This window comes from Oryzias latipes, chromosome 2 (assembly GCF_053564925.1).
Source record: "Oryzias latipes strain Hd-rR chromosome 2, Olatipes_Hd-rR_3.1".
Lineage (NCBI taxonomy): Eukaryota > Metazoa > Chordata > Actinopteri > Beloniformes > Adrianichthyidae > Oryzias > Oryzias latipes.
Window position 1 is genome coordinate 46,966,402 of NC_136238.1, and position 18,304 is coordinate 46,984,705.

General features: G+C 40.0%; 3 protein-coding genes across 4 annotated transcripts in view; 2 read left to right on the forward strand and 1 right to left on the reverse strand.

The window, feature by feature from the left end:
• LOC144989115 (uncharacterized) overlaps positions 1 to 7,339 on the reverse strand; it is a 79,330-nt gene extending 71,991 nt beyond the window's left edge. Inside the window, exons 1-2 of the mRNA XM_078941162.1 lie at positions 6,361 to 7,339; positions 300 to 593 (exon numbers count right to left, since the gene is read on the reverse strand). Of these exons, the coding sequence (XP_078797288.1) occupies positions 300 to 593; positions 6,361 to 6,532 (466 nt within the window). The 5' untranslated portion in view covers positions 6,533 to 7,339. The remainder of the gene's footprint in view (positions 1 to 299; positions 594 to 6,360) is intronic.
• LOC144989040 (NLR family CARD domain-containing protein 3-like) overlaps positions 1 to 18,304 on the forward strand; it is a 228,514-nt gene that overhangs the window by 140,942 nt on the left and 69,268 nt on the right. The window lies entirely within an intron of this gene.
• Positions 10,239 to 17,266, forward strand: LOC144989329 (uncharacterized). The gene is made up of 5 exons (XM_078941569.1): positions 10,239 to 10,572; positions 11,325 to 11,542; positions 11,671 to 12,125; positions 12,223 to 12,379; positions 13,396 to 17,266. Exon 5 carries the CDS (start codon positions 15,892 to 15,894, stop codon positions 16,717 to 16,719), a length of 828 nt encoding a protein of 275 aa, XP_078797695.1. The 5' UTR covers positions 10,239 to 10,572; positions 11,325 to 11,542; positions 11,671 to 12,125; positions 12,223 to 12,379; positions 13,396 to 15,891; the 3' UTR covers positions 16,720 to 17,266.

An 18,304-nucleotide genomic window follows, 5' to 3' on the forward strand; every position in this document is an offset into this window, starting at 1 on the left:
TAAATGTTTCTTGTTCGGCCCAAAACCCAAAGCGTGTTTTGGATTTAGGCCGCCTGTGTGACGGAGTTTGACACCCATGTAGTTTATAAAATTATGATTTTTTTTGTGTAAAATGGAAAAATAAAGATAAAAAAAACACAAAAGGAAGTCATCAAATTTCTATATGTGCGGGAAGAGAGGGGGTTCCTCGCCCGGGTAGTAAGTTAATGTAGAACCACCACTGAGTGACAGACGGGTCCCCAAAAAGAAAAGCATGAAGCTCAAAGGTCTTCTCTGTTTGTGTGATGAAGGTGACATACCTATGTGGTGGAGCTGCAGCTGTGGTTTCCAGATGACATCCAGCAGTCTGCGCTGACGACAGAGCTCCTCCTCGTACTGGACGATGGTTCCTTCACAGAGTCTGCAGATTTCTTCAGCAGCTGCAGCTAGTCGCTCGCTGATCAACTCTCTCAGAGACTGAAGGGAAGACACGGTTCCTGCTCCCATCTTTAGCTCCAACTGAACCCTCAAAACTGGTTCCGCCGGTTCCAATCTGAAGTTCCTTTGTGGGTTGCAGAGACTGACCTCTTCAGTCAGCCAATGCTGGGGGAGGCCTGCAAAAACAAAAGAAGACGCCTTTTTTATGTTTTGAGGAATGTATTGTAAAAACGCCAATACAAATGTAATAGTCTCTTTCAGGATATTTGGAGGAGGAGCCCCTGAAGGACCATTGTTTGTAACGTAAACTTCCTTGTAAGGGTGTCATGAAGTGGTTTAAATAAAAAGTTCTTTCTGTATCCCAGCTTTACAAAAGGCCCCAACTACCTCCCCCCTACGAGAAGAGCTGTCAGTCCATAACCTGCTGAATGGAAATAAATCAATTTTCTTAATCCTTTTAAGAATATGAAATTGCAAATTAAAGTTGTGAGTGGCGTTGTATTGCCCGCGCTACCTGCCCTCACCGCCCACCTCTATGCTCCACCAGCCCTCACTACCTGCATCTATGCCCAATTGTCGTCCTCGCCGCCTGAGTCTAGGCACCACCGCCACTCTTAGCACCCACCTTTGACCAAACCCCGCTTCCTGAGCAGCCACTACGCACATTTAACTCCTCCTTCTCAACTAACTCAGAAGCCCTCATTGATTAAGATACTAACTATGCTGACTATGCTAGTTATGCTAACATGGCTACAAGTGCTAGCATAGCTATCAGCATCATAAACTGACTCAGAAAAACTCTTTGAAAAATAAAGGAGTAATATGAGTGTGCCCCTTTAGCGAGCTCACTACACGTTCAAAATCTACAACTTAGTAGTTTACAACAGTAGCTTGCCATTGATGCCCAAAAAAGTTACGAGACAATCAATAAAAATCCCAACGACAAGTTCTTGTAAGTATCTGATACTAAAGGTGCTGTTTTTAAAAATCAAAGATGGCGGCTTCTTCCTGAGGTCAAAGTTCGACAAAACTCCTGAGGTGTTTGAAGACTGAAATTAGCGGAATGTGTGTGAAATTTAATGGAAATCAGTCTAGAAAAATTAATTTTCCTAAAAACCGTGAATTATTAAATCGTAGATTTTGGCACACAATGTCTGCCAAACTATAGGTTGTGTGCAAAATTGTTTCTTGTGGTTTTTACCATAAAAGAGAATAACAGTAGGGACCGCAAAGCGTGTCACTGTGCATACCGTTCGCGCATGTTCAGTCTGCCATTGAAAAACTTGGTTTCCGCATTGAAAAGTTTATGTAGTTAATATATGCATCGCGGTGCATTTTGGAATAGCGTCTACTTAAGCTTTCATTCAGAAAAGTAAAGTGTATTTACTGGACATTTTTGTGATCCAACCGCAGCTTTTTTTCTGATTTTGGGTCGATCTCCCAGCGTCATGAAACTTACAAGGTGATTAAAATCTCCCAAAGCCCACCCTAAACATTGAGAAAACCCCCAGAATTCGATTTTACAGACTCAATTCTCTATAGAAACATCTAAAAGAATTATGTTAATAATCGACAATGAGCAATCATTTGCTAAAAGAGGCACATTGTTATTTTTCTCACTTGTACAGTAAAACTGTATTACAAGAGCAAAGTTAAACTGATCACTGATTTAAGAGAGTTGTCAGAAAATATCTAGAAAAACACTTTTTTTTTATTAAGGGTTACCTGTTAATGTAGGTAAAAATGTTTGCTATTTACAATTTTTGTGCTATTTAATTTAACCGTGTGAAAGTACAGGCAGAATGTGATGACATTTTTTAATAAAATCCCATGTTCTGATTCCACCATGGTTTTTAAAAAGTTATGTATCAAAGCAAAAATACACCCACAAAGTAATTATTTATGCAACAACACAATGCCATTATTCCCAGTTACTTCAGATCTAACTTATTACTTTTAATCTTAGTGACACTTTTCTGTGAGTGGCATGTTTTGTCTGGACTCAAGAATCAACAAGACTCTTTCAACTTCTCCCTGCCAGGTGTGGTAGTGGCTTCATCTTCTCAAAGATTTTAAGGTAATATTTAAAGAAGAAATAGCAAATATAAGAAAACTGTTGAAAGTTTTTTTTCTTGATTTGAGCCATTTTTGAAGGAATGTTAGTCTTTTTTCAGATGGCTTCATCAGGGCTGCATGTAGATCTATCAGAGGGAATCTTAGCAGCACTCAAGTCAGAGCAAACTGTCAGAGCTCCAAGGCAGATCTTCAATAGGAACATATGTCAACTAAGCCAACTGAAAAAGAAAGGGTTGACATCTTCAAACAAAGATGCCCTCAGGTGGATGAGATGTTTAATCCCAGAAAATGCACCAGATATTACAGAGAAAAACTTGGACAGGAAGTGGAAGAGACTCCTTTGTGAAAAAGAAGATTTTGGGAAAAACAGCAATCTTGATGAATGGAATTTGAGACCATACATTCGTCCAAATGTTCTTGGCCAGCGGTCAACAGAAAGGAATAATTCTTTACATACTGTACCTAACCGGGAATATTTGATCCTTGATGATTCAATAAGCAGCTGAAAAAGGAGAGACAATCCCCCAACAAAACCAAACACGCAGAACGACACAGTGAAAATATCAAGGAGTTACGTTCAGAAAAAAAGCATCTTGAAACTGAAAATGAGTCTCTCACAGAAAAGCTAGAAGAAGAAAAAATGCTGTAAAAAGGTTATCATTGGAGTCTAGCAGATTAAAATCAAAGATAGCACGCTTCCAATTTGAAGCAGAAGAAAAGGAGCAATGTGAGGGATGACATGAACTGTCAGACAAGTTAAAAGGTATTTTGGAGGAAAATAAACAGCTGAGAGAGGTTCATGCTGTTGGAGTCTTATGTACTGAAGCTCAGTGAACGCACCAGGCAGAGACGCCTAATGGCCTCTGTCATCAAACCTGTTGTTGGGGGTGTGCAACGCCCCGCCCCGCCTCTTAGAAAGTGTGTTCTTTAAAGCCTGATACCGCGGTCGCGTGTGGGCGGAGCTACCAGCTAAAGTTATGGTCTGATCATTACATGGAGCCATGTGTGTATCAATGCATGGTGAACACGGAGAATGTGGAGAGATCAGGTTTATTATTTTGAAGAGTTCTACTTAGTAATCATGTTTCCATGTTTGAGTTCATTAAATCATCCCAGAGAGTCTCTGCTTTAACTCCTGCAGTGAAAGCTGCGTCTGAATCTGACGCCGTATTTCCATCTCTGACAGAGTTTGAAGCCAAAGCCCCTCCCACGACTCTCTAGCTGTTCACCTGTTTATATCCTCTGGAGCTGAGAGTTTTTCCCCCGCGTAAAATACGAGAGCACAAAAAACGGTCATTAGAGGAGAAGCTAAAAAAAGTATTTTTCCGTCAGGAAAAAATGGATTCATAGATTTTCAGCTCTGTTGAACCATTACAATGTTATTTTTTCCTCCATAAATTCAAATGACTTTGACCTGCGTCTTTACCAGCTGGTTCAGCGCTTCAGGCTGTGTGTCTGCGTGCGGACTCACGCACACACGGGAGGATCATTAAAGACTGTCACATTTTACAGCAAGAAGCAGAATCCCATCCCTCTGAGCTGTCACTCAAAAGTCATCAAGTCTACGCGTCAGTGAGCTGCTGCTGAATGGAGAGACATGAAAAAAGAAGAGTTTTCTTCTCTTTCACCGTTTCAGAGCAAAGCTGCAGGCTGACCGTAAAACTCTCCGTAAATCTAAACCGAAGGCAGAACCTCCTCCAAAACCATCAGAACCTGAAATGCCAAACATCACTCTATCAGAACCTCCCTGAGCCGAGGAGAACCCACTTTCCCTAAGAACATCTGGGAACGTGTGACCTTCAGTGAACAACATATTAGTGAAAATAGATTTAATAATTACACATTACACAAAAGAGGAATGCATGAAAAGATGAGGCTGGAGGGGCATGAATCTCTGTAATAATATCATTACAAATACGTGGATTTTTCCTGCAGGACGGGAGACGACACAAAATCAATGCATCTCTGTTACTGTGCGGGAATAAATCCTCAGAGTTTTGCGGGTGCAGGCGGGATGAAGACAATAGTCCTGTGCAGGACTCCACTTGTCACCCCTCCACTGTGGTCTAACAGAAGGAGATGGACACATCCTTGACCTGAACACCTACTACAAAAGTTTGGTGGATTTCCTTGGAGAGTACTCTGAGAATGAAGACTCTCTCTTCGTCTTCATGCAGGAGGAACGTCTGTTTCCAGACCACCTCATTGAAAAGGAGGAAGTTTTTCCATCTCTCACCAAGAAAAGTGATTATGATGAACTTTGTGGTCAGTTGCTCCAACCAGTACTGCTGGCCCTCAAAACTTATTTGGAAAAGTCTGTCAAGGAACATCTCCCTGGGGGGAAATTTGGGATGCAGGAGAGCATGTGAGAAGATGAACTAAAGCAGCTCCAAAACACAACAAGGATCCAGAAAGGATATTCAGTGTGTTAGACTATCTTGTTCACCATAGGCCTAATGCATCAGCTGTTACAAATGAAGCATATCTGATGTCTTCCTACAATAAGACATCAGAGTGGATGTCTCAGTTATCTCCTGAAAAGCTGGAACAACTACTAGGTGATGTAAGAAAAAGAAGAAAGGAGCTGGAGGCTAAATCCAAAGTAAGGGAGGCCAGCATCACAGAGAGCCATGAAGAGAAGCAACTAAAAGCAGTGGAGGCTTTGGCAGAAAGCAGGAGAAAACATTTGAAAAGAAGAACAACCTGACTGAAATAATCATTGATGCAGGTCTTTGGCAATCAGAGAAAGATGATAGTAACATGGAGAAGTGTGACGGTGATGCTGAGAGATTCAGAGCTCTAACAAATCAGCTTCATTTCCAGCAGGAAGTGCTGCAGCAGGACCCCAGGGGAAGGAAGGATGTTTTCATTGTTTCCAGAATAGACAGTACAGGGAGAGCTAGAAGTAAGCCATGGACTGAACTTAAAGATAACTTAATGTTTCTCATCCAATCTGCTGTGGCTGCAGGTTCTTCTCAGAGTGTCTCCAAGTGTGCCCAAGAAAAAAGGACCATCCCATCCTTACCAGGTAAAGGAGTACGCCACTCATCTGCAGATGGTGAAGTCTACATTGGAAAAATTATTTCCAAAGTTCCTGGACTTCCATCCTGGTTTAATGTAATTTATGATGGAGATGAAGCTGTGTAGAGCTACAAACTGATGGAAGGAAGTCTGGAGATCATCATCATTGAAAGTTCATGACTGTTGCTGGGTTATTGAGTATTGTGGATGTTTGGATGATGGCTAATGAAACTAAAAAGCAAAGGTTTATTCACTTGAAATGTGTGTGTTTTACTCTCTTAAATTGCCTTAGAGAAGGAAAAAAAATGACTTAAATGTTGAATAAATGTACCAATAAATGAATTACACTAATTATATTAATCAGTTAAAAAATGTTACAAACTTGCTGAAGCACCCTAAGAATGTCCTGTGAAAATTGGAGTGTTTGGAACAAAAATAGGGAGGAAGATGTGATATCTAGAAGAAGAAAAAACATTTTTGCTTATTTTAATGTTTTGTTCCTGTAATTACCAAGTGTTCCCATTGTTTTCTATTCACAAAACAATAGAAATCATTAAGACTTAAAATGTTAATAACTTGTTTAATTTTAAGTCTATTGAGCTAATTTTATTTGTTATTTTGTTCAGAATTGTTCTATCATGTGTGGTCACATTTTTTCTGACTGGGTCTTAAAATATTTTGTCTTGTGGTCCAACTGTGTTAGGAAAAGGTCAAACCCCTGATATCCACTAAAGAAACCTGAGGGAATCAGCTGCTGAAAAAGACTCAATAAAACCCAAATCTGAAGGAGAAATCAGTGAGAGATGAACTAAGAGCTTCTCTGTTTCTGTGATGAAGGTGACATACCTATGTGGTGGAGCTGCAGCTGTGGTTTCCAGATGACATCCAGCAGTCTGCGCTGACGACAGAGCTCCTCCTCGTACTGGACGATGGTTCCTTCACAGAGTCTGCAGATTTCTTCAGCAGCAGCAGCTAGTCGCTCGCTGATCAACTCTCTCAGAGACTGAAGGGAAGACATGGTTCCTGCTCCGATCTTCAGCTCCAACTCCCACAAACACCGCCGTCCTCTTCACTGCAGCTCCGATCGATCATCTGCTAGTCTCACAATCACAGCAATCCACGTTGTCTTTCCGTTCAACACTTCTTCACTCATTTACGACACTTTGGAAAATGCTGAGAGTTCCCACACGAACCACGTATCGTCCTTTCTGTCCAAAAACCTCACAAACGTCCCAACAAAACACCACCGACCTCTGAACACAAGCTAACGCTGTTAGCCTGCTAACAAGCTAACGCTGCTAGCGCCTCGTGCTGTTCTTCTTTGTTTGGCTAACAGCGTCATGGTGCTTTAGCGCCACCAGCTGGTCTGGAGTGTTATCTGTCGCTCACATAATGATGTCGATGGCGGCATGAAATCGCTTCTTTTTCACCCTTACTGGCAAATAAAAGAAAAAGTGGCAGTTTTCATTAAACAAAACTATTCTGTCAATAATCTTTTTCGACCAGAAAAAGAGCAACCTAAATGGAGACGTGGGAACGGGACGTGCCTTCCGGTTCCGGCTAATGATGTTAGTCGCCATTTTGTCGTCTGCAGCCAGGTTTTTTTTTTAACTTTATTAACAATTGAGGTAACATACATTAAATACGAACAATAACCATGTAATCAACATTGCCAAATAAAACATATTAACATAGAAAATAAAGAATAAAGGAAATAAAAACAAAAAGATAATGAACATAGGACACAAATAAATAAAAGCAAATAAGTAAAATAAAAATAAAAGAACATAGAACCAATCTATATGGTCTAATACTGGTTAGGGGTACTCATGAAGTTTGTATTTCTGAACAAAACTAATCAATTTCAAGCCATTCTTCTTTTTCATGTAATGCAGTGATTGAAAGTAAAAATAGTGCTCTTTATGAAATGTTATAAAAAGTGGTTTGGTCTTCAAATATGTATTTTTGTGTATATAAAACTTTCCTTGCAATATAAGGATATTAAGAACAGTATTTTCTGGCTTATTATGCGATACCACACGCAATAAAAGATTTTTTGCATGAAAATGCAATTTTGGAAGAATGCCAAAAACAGAAATGTCTGCAGCCAGGTCTTCTTGGGCTTATTTAACCGAAAGAAAAAGAAGAGTAATATATTTCCTGGACAACACAGGTCCTCACGAACGGAAATATGCAATAATCTGAAAATTATGACCTAAACTATTAGTAGGAAAAGTGAAATCACCTCCTTTCAGGGTTTTTGGAAAAAAATAGTTTAAATATTATATTATATATGAATATATCAAACAAATTTTCCACGTATGGGATCAATAAAGTAATTCTGATTCTGATCATCCATCTGATTTACTTTCTGCATTGACTTTGTTTATTTTAAGTGTCATCAAATTTTGAACAATTTTAAAATTAAAAACATAATAATAGAGGTGGATCTTTACTTCTGACAAACATTGTTCTCTTTTTCCTTTTGTTTGATCCTACTACCAAATTAAAATAAATAATAATTATTAATAAAGCATTATTTTGTTTGTTTAAGCCACAATGTTTTTCCTTTTTTAAATCAGTACATTTTTTTAGCTGTACCCTTTATACATGTAAACACCATAAATGCTCACATGTGAAAGAGGAAAACTAATTAGGATTAATAAATAATAATAACTATAATATAATAAAACATTAGAACCAAAGAAAGTGGTCTGAGAAGAAGCAGCTCTGAAGCTCTGCAGCTGACGGTGCAGCTTCAGGACTCATGAGGAGGAGCACACTGCAGCGCCTCCTGCTGGAGCATCAGAGAGTCTGCAGACAGAAGATCCTTCCAACAGCAAAGAGGTCTGCAGGAGCTCTTTCCACCACCAGCAACAACCGGAACCAAGCAGGACCTACAAGAAGTTCAGCCACTAAACTCCTACAACTCTGTCATTTCCTTTCAGAAGCTCTGAGCTCCGTCTGAGTCTGCAGAGATGCTGAGCTGCTCAGCTGCTGCAGCTCCCACAGTCACATGAAGGTCTGCAGCTGCAGCAGGAAGTCCAGATGTTTGCAGCTGCTGCAGCTCCCACAGTCACGTGAAGGTCTGCAGCTGCAGCAGGAAGTCCAGATGTTCCCACAGTCACGTGACTTTGGAAGTCTTAGCTCCTCCTCCTCACCATCACTGTGACTGTTGACGTCTTCCAACTCCTCCAGAAAGCTGTTTTCTGATGAAGCTCTAACATCTCCTCCCTGTTGCTGCTTTCAGTCCAAACTCACTCTGTTCATGTCAATTCACTCCAGAGAAAATCCTTTTTCTGGGAAGAATTGGCTCCAAGTTTTCCTCCAACTAAGAATCTGCAAACCCAGATGAGAACTCCCAGCAGGAAAAGAATTCATCTGCAGGAAACTAGAAAAAGGCCTTTTTGTGGGAGGAAACCATTCCAGATCTTTACAAACACCACAAATCCCAACTTTTCCTCCACTTAGCCTGAGTTTGGGTTCCAGGAAGCGGTGTGTGTTCAAGCTCCGCCCCCAGCATGAAACCCCTCCTCCAACATGAGGCCACTGGGGAATTCTGAATGAACCTTTACATTCCCATAGCAAAGCAAAACTGAAGATGAGATCTCGTTTCTGTCACATTTACGTCTCCTAGACGTAAATGAGAACTGTTTGAGACTAAACTGCTTTTCTCATTCTTCTCAAACATTTCTCCTGAGAAATAAGTCTCACAGTGAGCACTGTTTGAGATCTCAAAATTCTCTCACAACTGTCTCTTCTCCAGATCTCAATTAAGAGAAAAATGAGCCATATTATGTTGCGCTCAAGTATGTCTCAATTTGATATCCTTACTTCCAATTCCTATCTCAGTTACGTCTCAGTGAAAGACATAAATGGTTCTGTCTCTCGTTGCTCCATAATTTAGATCTTGTTTTAGCCTTTTTTTTATTGTCTCAGCAAAAGGAAAAATGAGAGTAGTACAAGCCCTAAAATGAATCTCATGATGACACCATTACAGTTCATTTCTAGAAAATAATATTTTTTAATTTATTTTATGTTCAACTTAAAAAAGTTGTTTATTGCTTACACATTTATATAACTCAAATACAATTTCAAGAGAAAAAAAGTTAAATCGTTAAGACAGTCATGTCCTCAAAAGACATATTTTTGAAACTTTTTAAAAAACATGAAATTTCAAGACAACGTTGCAGTGTCGATTTAAAAAACTTTTCTTTGACTGCTTAGATAAACATGAATGAACAAGAATGTATGTTGGGTTAATGATGATGCGCTATTTTTGTTCGAGCTGTTACCATTCTGACAAGGTTAATAAAAGCCAATAAAAGCCCTGCAGGATCTCCAGCTTCTGGAAATGAACCCAAACGGCTCTGGCTCTGTGAGTTTTAAAACAGGGTCAATTATTCGCGGACTTTCGTTATTCGCGGGGGGGGGGGGGGGGGGGGGGACGTAACCCCCGCGAATACGGGGGGATTACTGTATACGCACACTTATATGTTGGTGGGTATAAAAGTTTAACACATTGATGTCTGAACTAAGTAAAGGACATTAGGGATCAAATTTGGATCACCTTAAAGTGAACAAAAAATAGATTGTACATTTGAAACAAACAAATAAAATACACAAATAAAAATAATCAAATAAATTAATCAACTTTAGGGTGGTACAGATTTATGGGGTTCAGTTTGAGTTACTTTATCTTTAAAAATCCCCCTTCATGCAGCCTTACAAGCTGAAAATATTTCCTTTTTTCTTGATTTTAGTCTGCATCATATTGAACAAACAGAAGCCTGGAGTAACGCGATTTGAATTTTAAACTGTATCACAGCCTCACTTGACACAGATTTCTGATTGGTTGATCACAGTGGGAGGGAAAACTCAGTAGTTGACGTCACCAACGGGCCGGAATCTGCAAGCGGGAGAAGTGCAGAGAACGAGAGACTTTTGACGAGCGCTTGTCGTATTTTTTCTGCGTTTTTAAAATCCGTGGGATGAATCTCCAACATTTTTTTTTACTTGTCTGGAAAGGATTCAAGTAAAATCTTTGAAGTTTGAACGGTAAGTTTGCGATTTCTTTCCTCCAACTCTCAACTCAGTGCTAAAGGTGTTTTAAGCTAGCTTCGCCAGTACTGCAGTCTGGGCTACTCGCGGTGGCTTTGGCTGTATAAGTAATTATTACATTTTAAAAAGGATAACGTGTGCTTTTTGTAATAAAAAAAATAGACACATTGTATATTATTTGCAGTGTAGAGTCTTGGGATGAGCCTCGATATTTTTCCAAACGCATGGCCATGGCATGAGTGCTAAGTAAATAACTGTCTGTTGGAAGACATTTTGCTCTTCAGTTAAGGGTCTGCAGGGTTCATCCCATTCACAGTGTGACGACACCACAGACCATTTCCATTATTGCAAACTTCAAAATGTGCAGTTTCACTGTATGTTCAATTTTTACGCTGTAAAAAGCTTTTATCTTGTTTAAAAGATCATCTTGCAGACGTTTGGCCTGTCATGTCATCTTTTGAAACTTTTTATGGACATGTGTTTAAAGTAAAGTCATCATTAACTGCTCACATGTCTAGAAAGAAAGCATAATCTGAAAATGTAAGTATGCATATTAGGGAAACATGTTCTCAGCCCTCTGTCAGTGGTTGAGATGTTTAGAGAGCACAGATGTAGCTAAGCCAACAAATGTCAACACTGATAATGTACGAGGATTTTAGTGAATCATATTTAAAAACCTTTCCAGATCTTATTTTGTGCTGTATAATTATAAAATGTGTGTACATGTTTTTTTCCCTTTCTGATTCAAGGTGATCTAAATTCTTTACTCGTGAATCAAAACCCATGTTCCTCCACACCATTATGGAGGTCCTACCAGAGCCACAGAAGACATCCTGGAAGAACACTTGCAGTCCATTGGAATAAATGGAGTTGTATGAGGATCTACGATTCATAGAAGAGGCTGACTTGCTGCCAGCTTTGAGACCTGTTCAAGCCCGGAAACGTCTTGCTTTCTGGAAATTGAAATGTGAGTCTCAAACATTACAAATGAGTTTTTGTAATGCACGGAAGTGGATATGAATATGAATGGGTAACACACTGACAGTACAGTGTAAACTTAACACACTTATACTGTTTGTTTGTTTTTTGTTGCAGACCAAACGCCAGAGAAGAGCACATCGTCATCTGTTGAGACCTCACCAACACAATCATCATCACTTTTGTTATAGTCACCGAGGAGTTCGTCAGCCACATCTTCCAGAAGCCGAGGACTGTACGTACATTGACTGGGAGGACAGCTTTGAAATAACATGGTTTAAGTTTTCTGAGGAATTTCTGCAGAGGGGAAAGAGACCTGGCCCAAGAATAAGGAAGGAAATGGTTTGCAGTCTTGTTGCAGAAATGATGAAAGCAAGAAGTTTTTCCAAACTCTAAAAGGCTGCAGATGATGCGGGGAGAGCAGAGTGGCTGCTCAGAAGAGATGAGATGTTAAAGAGATGCACTTTCTTCTGCTCTGCTACTTTAATGAGGAGGATGCCATGTTCTTGTAGAAGATGCAGACGAGGTCCAGCTGCAGCAGGTGCCGTTGACTCCAACTGTTATTGTATGTGGTAAGTAAAGTTTCAAATGTTAAATTATTCTAAAGGTTTTGTCTTTGTATGCTGTACATGAGTGACATGTTTACTTCATCCATTGTTCTGTCTTTAGGACAGTCTTGCTTTTCCCCACGGAGGTTCATGCTGAGTTGGAACCGCTCCATTGTACACAACAACATTGCAGCACTGTGCCTGATGTTCAGAAGCTACTTCTGCTTTAACAGTCATTATCCAACTGAGCTGGCTTCAACCCTGGAGTTTCTGCAAAGGTACATATTTATGAGTGCTGCCCTGCGATTCATTTTTGGGTGTGTTAGTTAATCATGACCTGCAGTTAATTATTCTAATTAGTCTTGTTTTAATCTAACTCAGGGCTGGTCATCCCTGGTCCTTGAGATCTACCAGCCTGCTTGGTTTCCAACTCTCACTGAATTGCTTGGTGCTGATTACCTGGACCAGGTGTGTTCATCCAGTCAGAATGTGGAGACATCTGGTTGAGCTGATCAACAGCTAGCAGGGCTTGGAGATCTGGAAAACAGTCAGGGTGATAGATCCCAAGGACCAGGAATGAGCAGCCCTGGCTAACCTAAAATTTAGCTGTGAAAAATCCTTATTTTGGGGTAATTTGATTTAAATAGCAAGATTGTGTCACAGTAAAAGAAATATAAAATACAATTTAAAGGGTGGCTTTATGAAGTTTTCTTAGTATAACAGACTTATTTCCAACCTTTACTTTTGTAACACTAAGGGAAAATTCTTCAGTCTCAAACAGAACAAAGACGTAAGCCAAAGTGCTCTAATTTAAAAAACTAATGGAAATATTCTGAACAATCCAAAAAATATTGACCATAAACTTCTCAATTATACAATATTTGTGTTGAAATACCTTCTTCCACAGTTTGCAGTCTGACACGATCAGCCCTCAGCGTCCCAATTAAGACAAGGGTATTATTTTTCCCTTGTTAAGAGCCAACCATGCAAAATGTGACTTTTGATCATTTCTTAAATGTTTGATCTGGACTGTATCATGAAAAATGAAATGAAACAGATTTGAACCTTATTTTTTTAATAGTTAATGCCCACAGTATGCTGCATTTAAATTCTTTTAACTGAAACAGATGTCCTCTCAAGCAACGTGTGGCTGCTTTTAGGGATGACAGAAACGTAATCTGAAACTGCTGCTTTTATAAAACTACAGTTTGCTTCTAGCTTGAAGTGTTATCTCTGTTATGTGCGGTCTATTATCAATTTACTCATGCCAGATTTTAATGTTCTTGTCTTACAGCTGATGTCCTGAGATGTGCCACTCTACCTGGTTGGGAACAAATTGAAGAGGCCAAGCTCAAGAAAGCCTTTGTCAGCAAATGTAGGGCCAGAACAGGTTCTAAGGCCACTGCTATGATCTACAGTATGCGGACTGGTTTCTCTTCCATCTTTTTTCTTATTTTTTATCTTAATTTGGTTCATGGATTTGATAGTCTGCAAGTTTCAGAGAATGTTTTTATCAGGTACTTTTTTACGTGGTTACATAATCTTGTTTTTTTTTCCTTGTACCTCAGCAGTGCTGTCAGTGTGTTTGTTGTTTAAAATCTGGAAGTATTCATGACCAGCATGTCAACCAGATTGAGTACGCCACGGTTCATGTACTAAATGCAGTTAATATTTTTTTAAAAGTGTCTAATACTGCTACCACAATTCAAATGCTGTACTGATGATGGTGCTGCCCAAATAAAGTGTAAAGCATTTACATTTCTAGTATTGTTTTTACTGTTACTGTATATCAGTGGTCTCCCATCCTGGTCCTTGAAGGTCACTGTTCTGGATGTTTTAGCTGTTTTCCTGCTCCAACAGATCTGCTGCAGTGGTTGAATTGCCTCCTCAAGTTCTGCAGGAGGTGGTTAATCACCTGTTGATTCACCATCTGCAGGATGGTGGCCCTTGAGGACCAGGATTGGCGACCACTGCTATAAAACTAAATTCTCTTTTCTTTCTCAAATATATCTCAAATATCCTTCTCATTAACGGCTTTGGTAAGACATTCAAGAGAAATGATTAAGACATGAAAGAGACATCAGACAGACAATGATGAGATCTCTTTTAGGACTCATTCTTCTCAGATTTGTCTCATGAGCGTCTTAGATTCGTCTCTCCCACTTCTTAATTATTGCTCAAACCGTTATCTCAACTCAACCTCATTTGTCTCAGTGATGTCTTTTCTCATTATAGCTTAACTCTTGCTCCTAAGGGACCCTTAGGAGCCCGTCTCCATGTCTGGTCCGGCCCGCTGAACAATATCAGAGACCCACCATCAAGACGTGACATTTATTCCCTCCTTCTGTAGTCGGTGTCCCGATCTGAAAGCCTCTAAAATCTGTCAAACAGAACAGAGGACAGTCTTCTCTTGGGGCGGCCGTGGTGCAGCGGTAGGGCGGTCGTCCCATGATCGTAAGGCTGCAGGTTCGATTCCCGCCTTGTACGCCCATGAGTCAAAGTGTCCTTGGGCAAGACACTGAACCCCACCTTGCCTCTGGTGATAGGCGGGCGCCTGTGTTTGACAGGGGAGCGACCACCAGTGTGTGAATGTGTGTGTGACTGGGTGAATGGGTCTGTGACTGTAAAGCGCTTTGTCCTTGTAGGAAGAAAGGCGCTATATAAGTATACGCCATTTACCATTTCTGTGTCTCAGTTCATCTTTCCCGGTTTAGCTCGTTCTTTTAGATCAATTCTGCTGCCTTTTTTAAACAGCACCCTGTTCTGTGTCCTGATTGGCTGGAGACCCTGTCAATCAATCTCCTCAGTCCGTGTCTCCTGTTCAGAAAGACTGAGCTCTTCAGATCAGAAATCTGTGATCGATCATCAGATCTTTGTTTTCATTCTGAGAGGAAAATGTTGGAAATGTTCCTGTCTGTGTGAGAAAAGAGGAGTTTTCCTGCCATAAACGTCTGGAATCAGAATCCGTGGATTTCACCGACTACGGTCATTTTTAGAACATAACTCCTGCAATAAACTCTGTCTGGTGAAAAGGTAACACAGAAATATGATGAACTGCAGCAGAAGACACAGACATGTGCTTCATTCATCATTACTGGATGAGAAACAGACGTTCAGACCACAGCAGCTCCACTAAACATGAGACGTGATGAGCTGCAGCCCTAAAAGATGGGAGAGGATCCACTGTTTAGTGTTTTATTTCATAAATAATGTGATTTATTTTATTAAAAGGATCATGAATGAATGAAACTTTATTCATTTAGCACTTTAAAAGTCCTTGAAGGAACCAAAGAGCTTCACAATAAAGAAATGATCTAAAATGGGAACAAAAGTTTTAAACTAAAAACTCTAGAATGTTCTGGTTTTTCTGATCGCTGCTCTGCTACACTGAGGCCAAAAACTGAAGAGCTCCTTTCACTTTAAGCAAGCAGGAAATAAAACGTGCACGTGCTCAGCTAGCTGATGGTCAGGGCAACTGTTGGCGGGAGAAAGAAAATGTTCTGCAGACAAACTCTGCGGTTTCTGACTGTACAGCAGAGGAAGAGGAGGAAGAGGAGGAAGAGGAGGCGGGAACCTCTGAGGTCTGGGGGCGGGAGGAGCTAAGATGGCGGTCCGTGCGGTCAACTTTTTGTGAGCTGCTACGGTCCGGTCCCAAAATATCCCTTTTGACCTCATTTTCAAACTGCTGAACTAGTTTTGCTTTTTTTTGTATTACTCTCAAGTCTTACCACTGTAAAGAGACAAGAACGAAGTGAGAAAAACAACAACAGCAATATTAAGAGCTCCTAGAATGCCACGGGAAAAGCCTGTATCGGAGAAGCCGACTCCCGCATCCAAAAACCCAGAGATGACAACACATGACCACGAATACGCCATGGAAGTTTCCTCGCTGTCTACTAAAAGGAAAACCCCGGTTACACCCACCAAACCCTCCGTTCCACCTAACAAGGTAGTCGTCTCTAACAAAAGTGATGCCGAGTTGTCAGCATTAACTGCCGCCATCGAAAAACTGACGGCGAGATTTGACGACTTTGACGGTAGACTTCGGGAAAACTCTGTGATTCTGGCTAATCTGACGAAGATCACTGAGGTAAACGCTGCTGATATAAAGGACTGTAAATCCAAAGTGCACAATCTGGGAAAAGAAGTTTCTGTGCTGAGGAAAGAAAATGATGACTTAAGAGAGAGGGTGGTGGAGATGGAGCGATATAAACGGCGCTGGAACCTGAAGTTACAAGGTTTGAAAGAAAAAACCGAGGAAAACACCCGCAAAGAAGTCCTGGAGATCCGGTCAAAGATGGCGCCACAGCACACATCGGTGTTGGAAATGATTGTGGATACAGTACATCGGCTGGGGAGGAAAGAAACCGGGAGGCACCGGCAAATCATCATCCAGTTCTCCATGAGGCACTACCGCGACATCTTCTGGAAGGTTTCTAAGGATGCAAGGGTTTGTCAAGAGATGGGGATCTTCTTCAAGCAGGATTTCTGCAAAGCGGACCGAGAAGCAAGAGCTGCTGTCTGGCCCAAAATGGAGAAAGCGAGAGCTGCGGTACAGAACGTGTACTACCGGGGCCACATCGGGTACGCTAATGGAGTACGTTTGTCTCCAGACTAGCTGTGTTTTTTTATTCTTCTTTACTAGTTTGGAGTTAACTACCATAAATGCTTTGTTCTTAAAGCATAAACCTCATTTGCTCCGTTTTTTCCACACCTTAAGTTCACAGAGGAAAGTGAAACTCTGTTGTTGTTAACTTGAAAGTTATAAGTTCTAAAGTATTTTTTCTAAAAGTTTGAGGTCTAGTTCTGCATTACAATGTTATTTGGGATCTGAATTCCAACCGCTCACTTTCACCTTCAGTAACTAGCTAAGTAAGTAACTTTTTGTTCATTTTTGTGTTATTGTTTTTTTTTGTATTTCATGTCTAATTTTAACTTTGTTTCTTTAAATGTTAGGGGTTTACGAGACAATGTAAAAAGAAAATCTATGTTCCTATTCTGTAAAAATGTGAAAGCCAGCTGCATTGTACTGCAGGAAACTCATTCTGTTAAAGCAGACCAACAGTTTTGGTCTAATCAATGGGGAGACAAAATCCTATTCTGTCACGGTACAAACAAATCTTCTGGAGTTGCTTTGCTCTTTAAAAACTGTTCGTTCAAAGTGATTACCCATATCTCTGATGATGACGGCCACTGGCTCATCTGTGTTCTTAAAACTGATGATGGTTTTCTGATCCTTTGCAATGTCTATGGCTATAATATTCCTAGTCAAAACAAGTTATTATTAACAGAAATTGCAAAACATGTCAAACTTCTCAATCATAAGTACTGTACAAATAATGTAGTAATTGGTGGTGATTATAACATGGTTCTAGATGAATGGCTGGATAGAGTACCCTCAAAGTTCAATACCCATCATATTAATCCAACTTTACGGGACTTTTGTCTTGATGTTAATGTTTCTGACCCCTGGAGGATCAAAAATCCTCTCAGACAAACATTCTCTTGGTTCAAGCCTAATGGATCATCAAAATCTCGGATTGACTTCTGGCTAGTCTCAAATAACCTTCTACAAAACAAAATAGACGTTAACATCTCAGCAGCTCCCCTGACTGATCACTGTTTGATTGAACTTAATGTCAGCTCTCAAATCCAAAAATCCTTTGGAAGAGGCTACTGGAAATTTAATTCTTCACTTCTCACTAATGAAACTTTCTGTAATGCTGTTATTGAATTATTAGAAACAATAAATAGTGATTCAACCCTAAAATCTTACACTGATAAGTGGGAATTCTTTAAATTCAAAGTACGTCAAACTGCCATTAAACATAGCAAATTAATTGCAAAACATTATAAGCAAAAAGAAACTGAAATTTTGACTGAGTTAAATCAGATTTGTTCCAAGCCTGTTTTCAACGAGGATGATAAACAACGCAGAAGCATTTTACAGTGTTCTCTTGACGATATTTATATTAAAAAAGCGAAAGGAGCCTTCATCAGATCCCGAGCAAAATGGGTGGAGCTTGGTGAAAAGAGTACTTCTTATTTCTGTAATCTAGAAAAGAAGAGGCAAGAGAAGAATGCTATAAAGAAACTTCATATTAATAATCAATTATGCTCTGATCCTCAAATGATCTCTAAAGAAATAAGTTCATTTTATAGTAATTTGTACTCGTCATCTTATTCCGAATCCCACAATAATA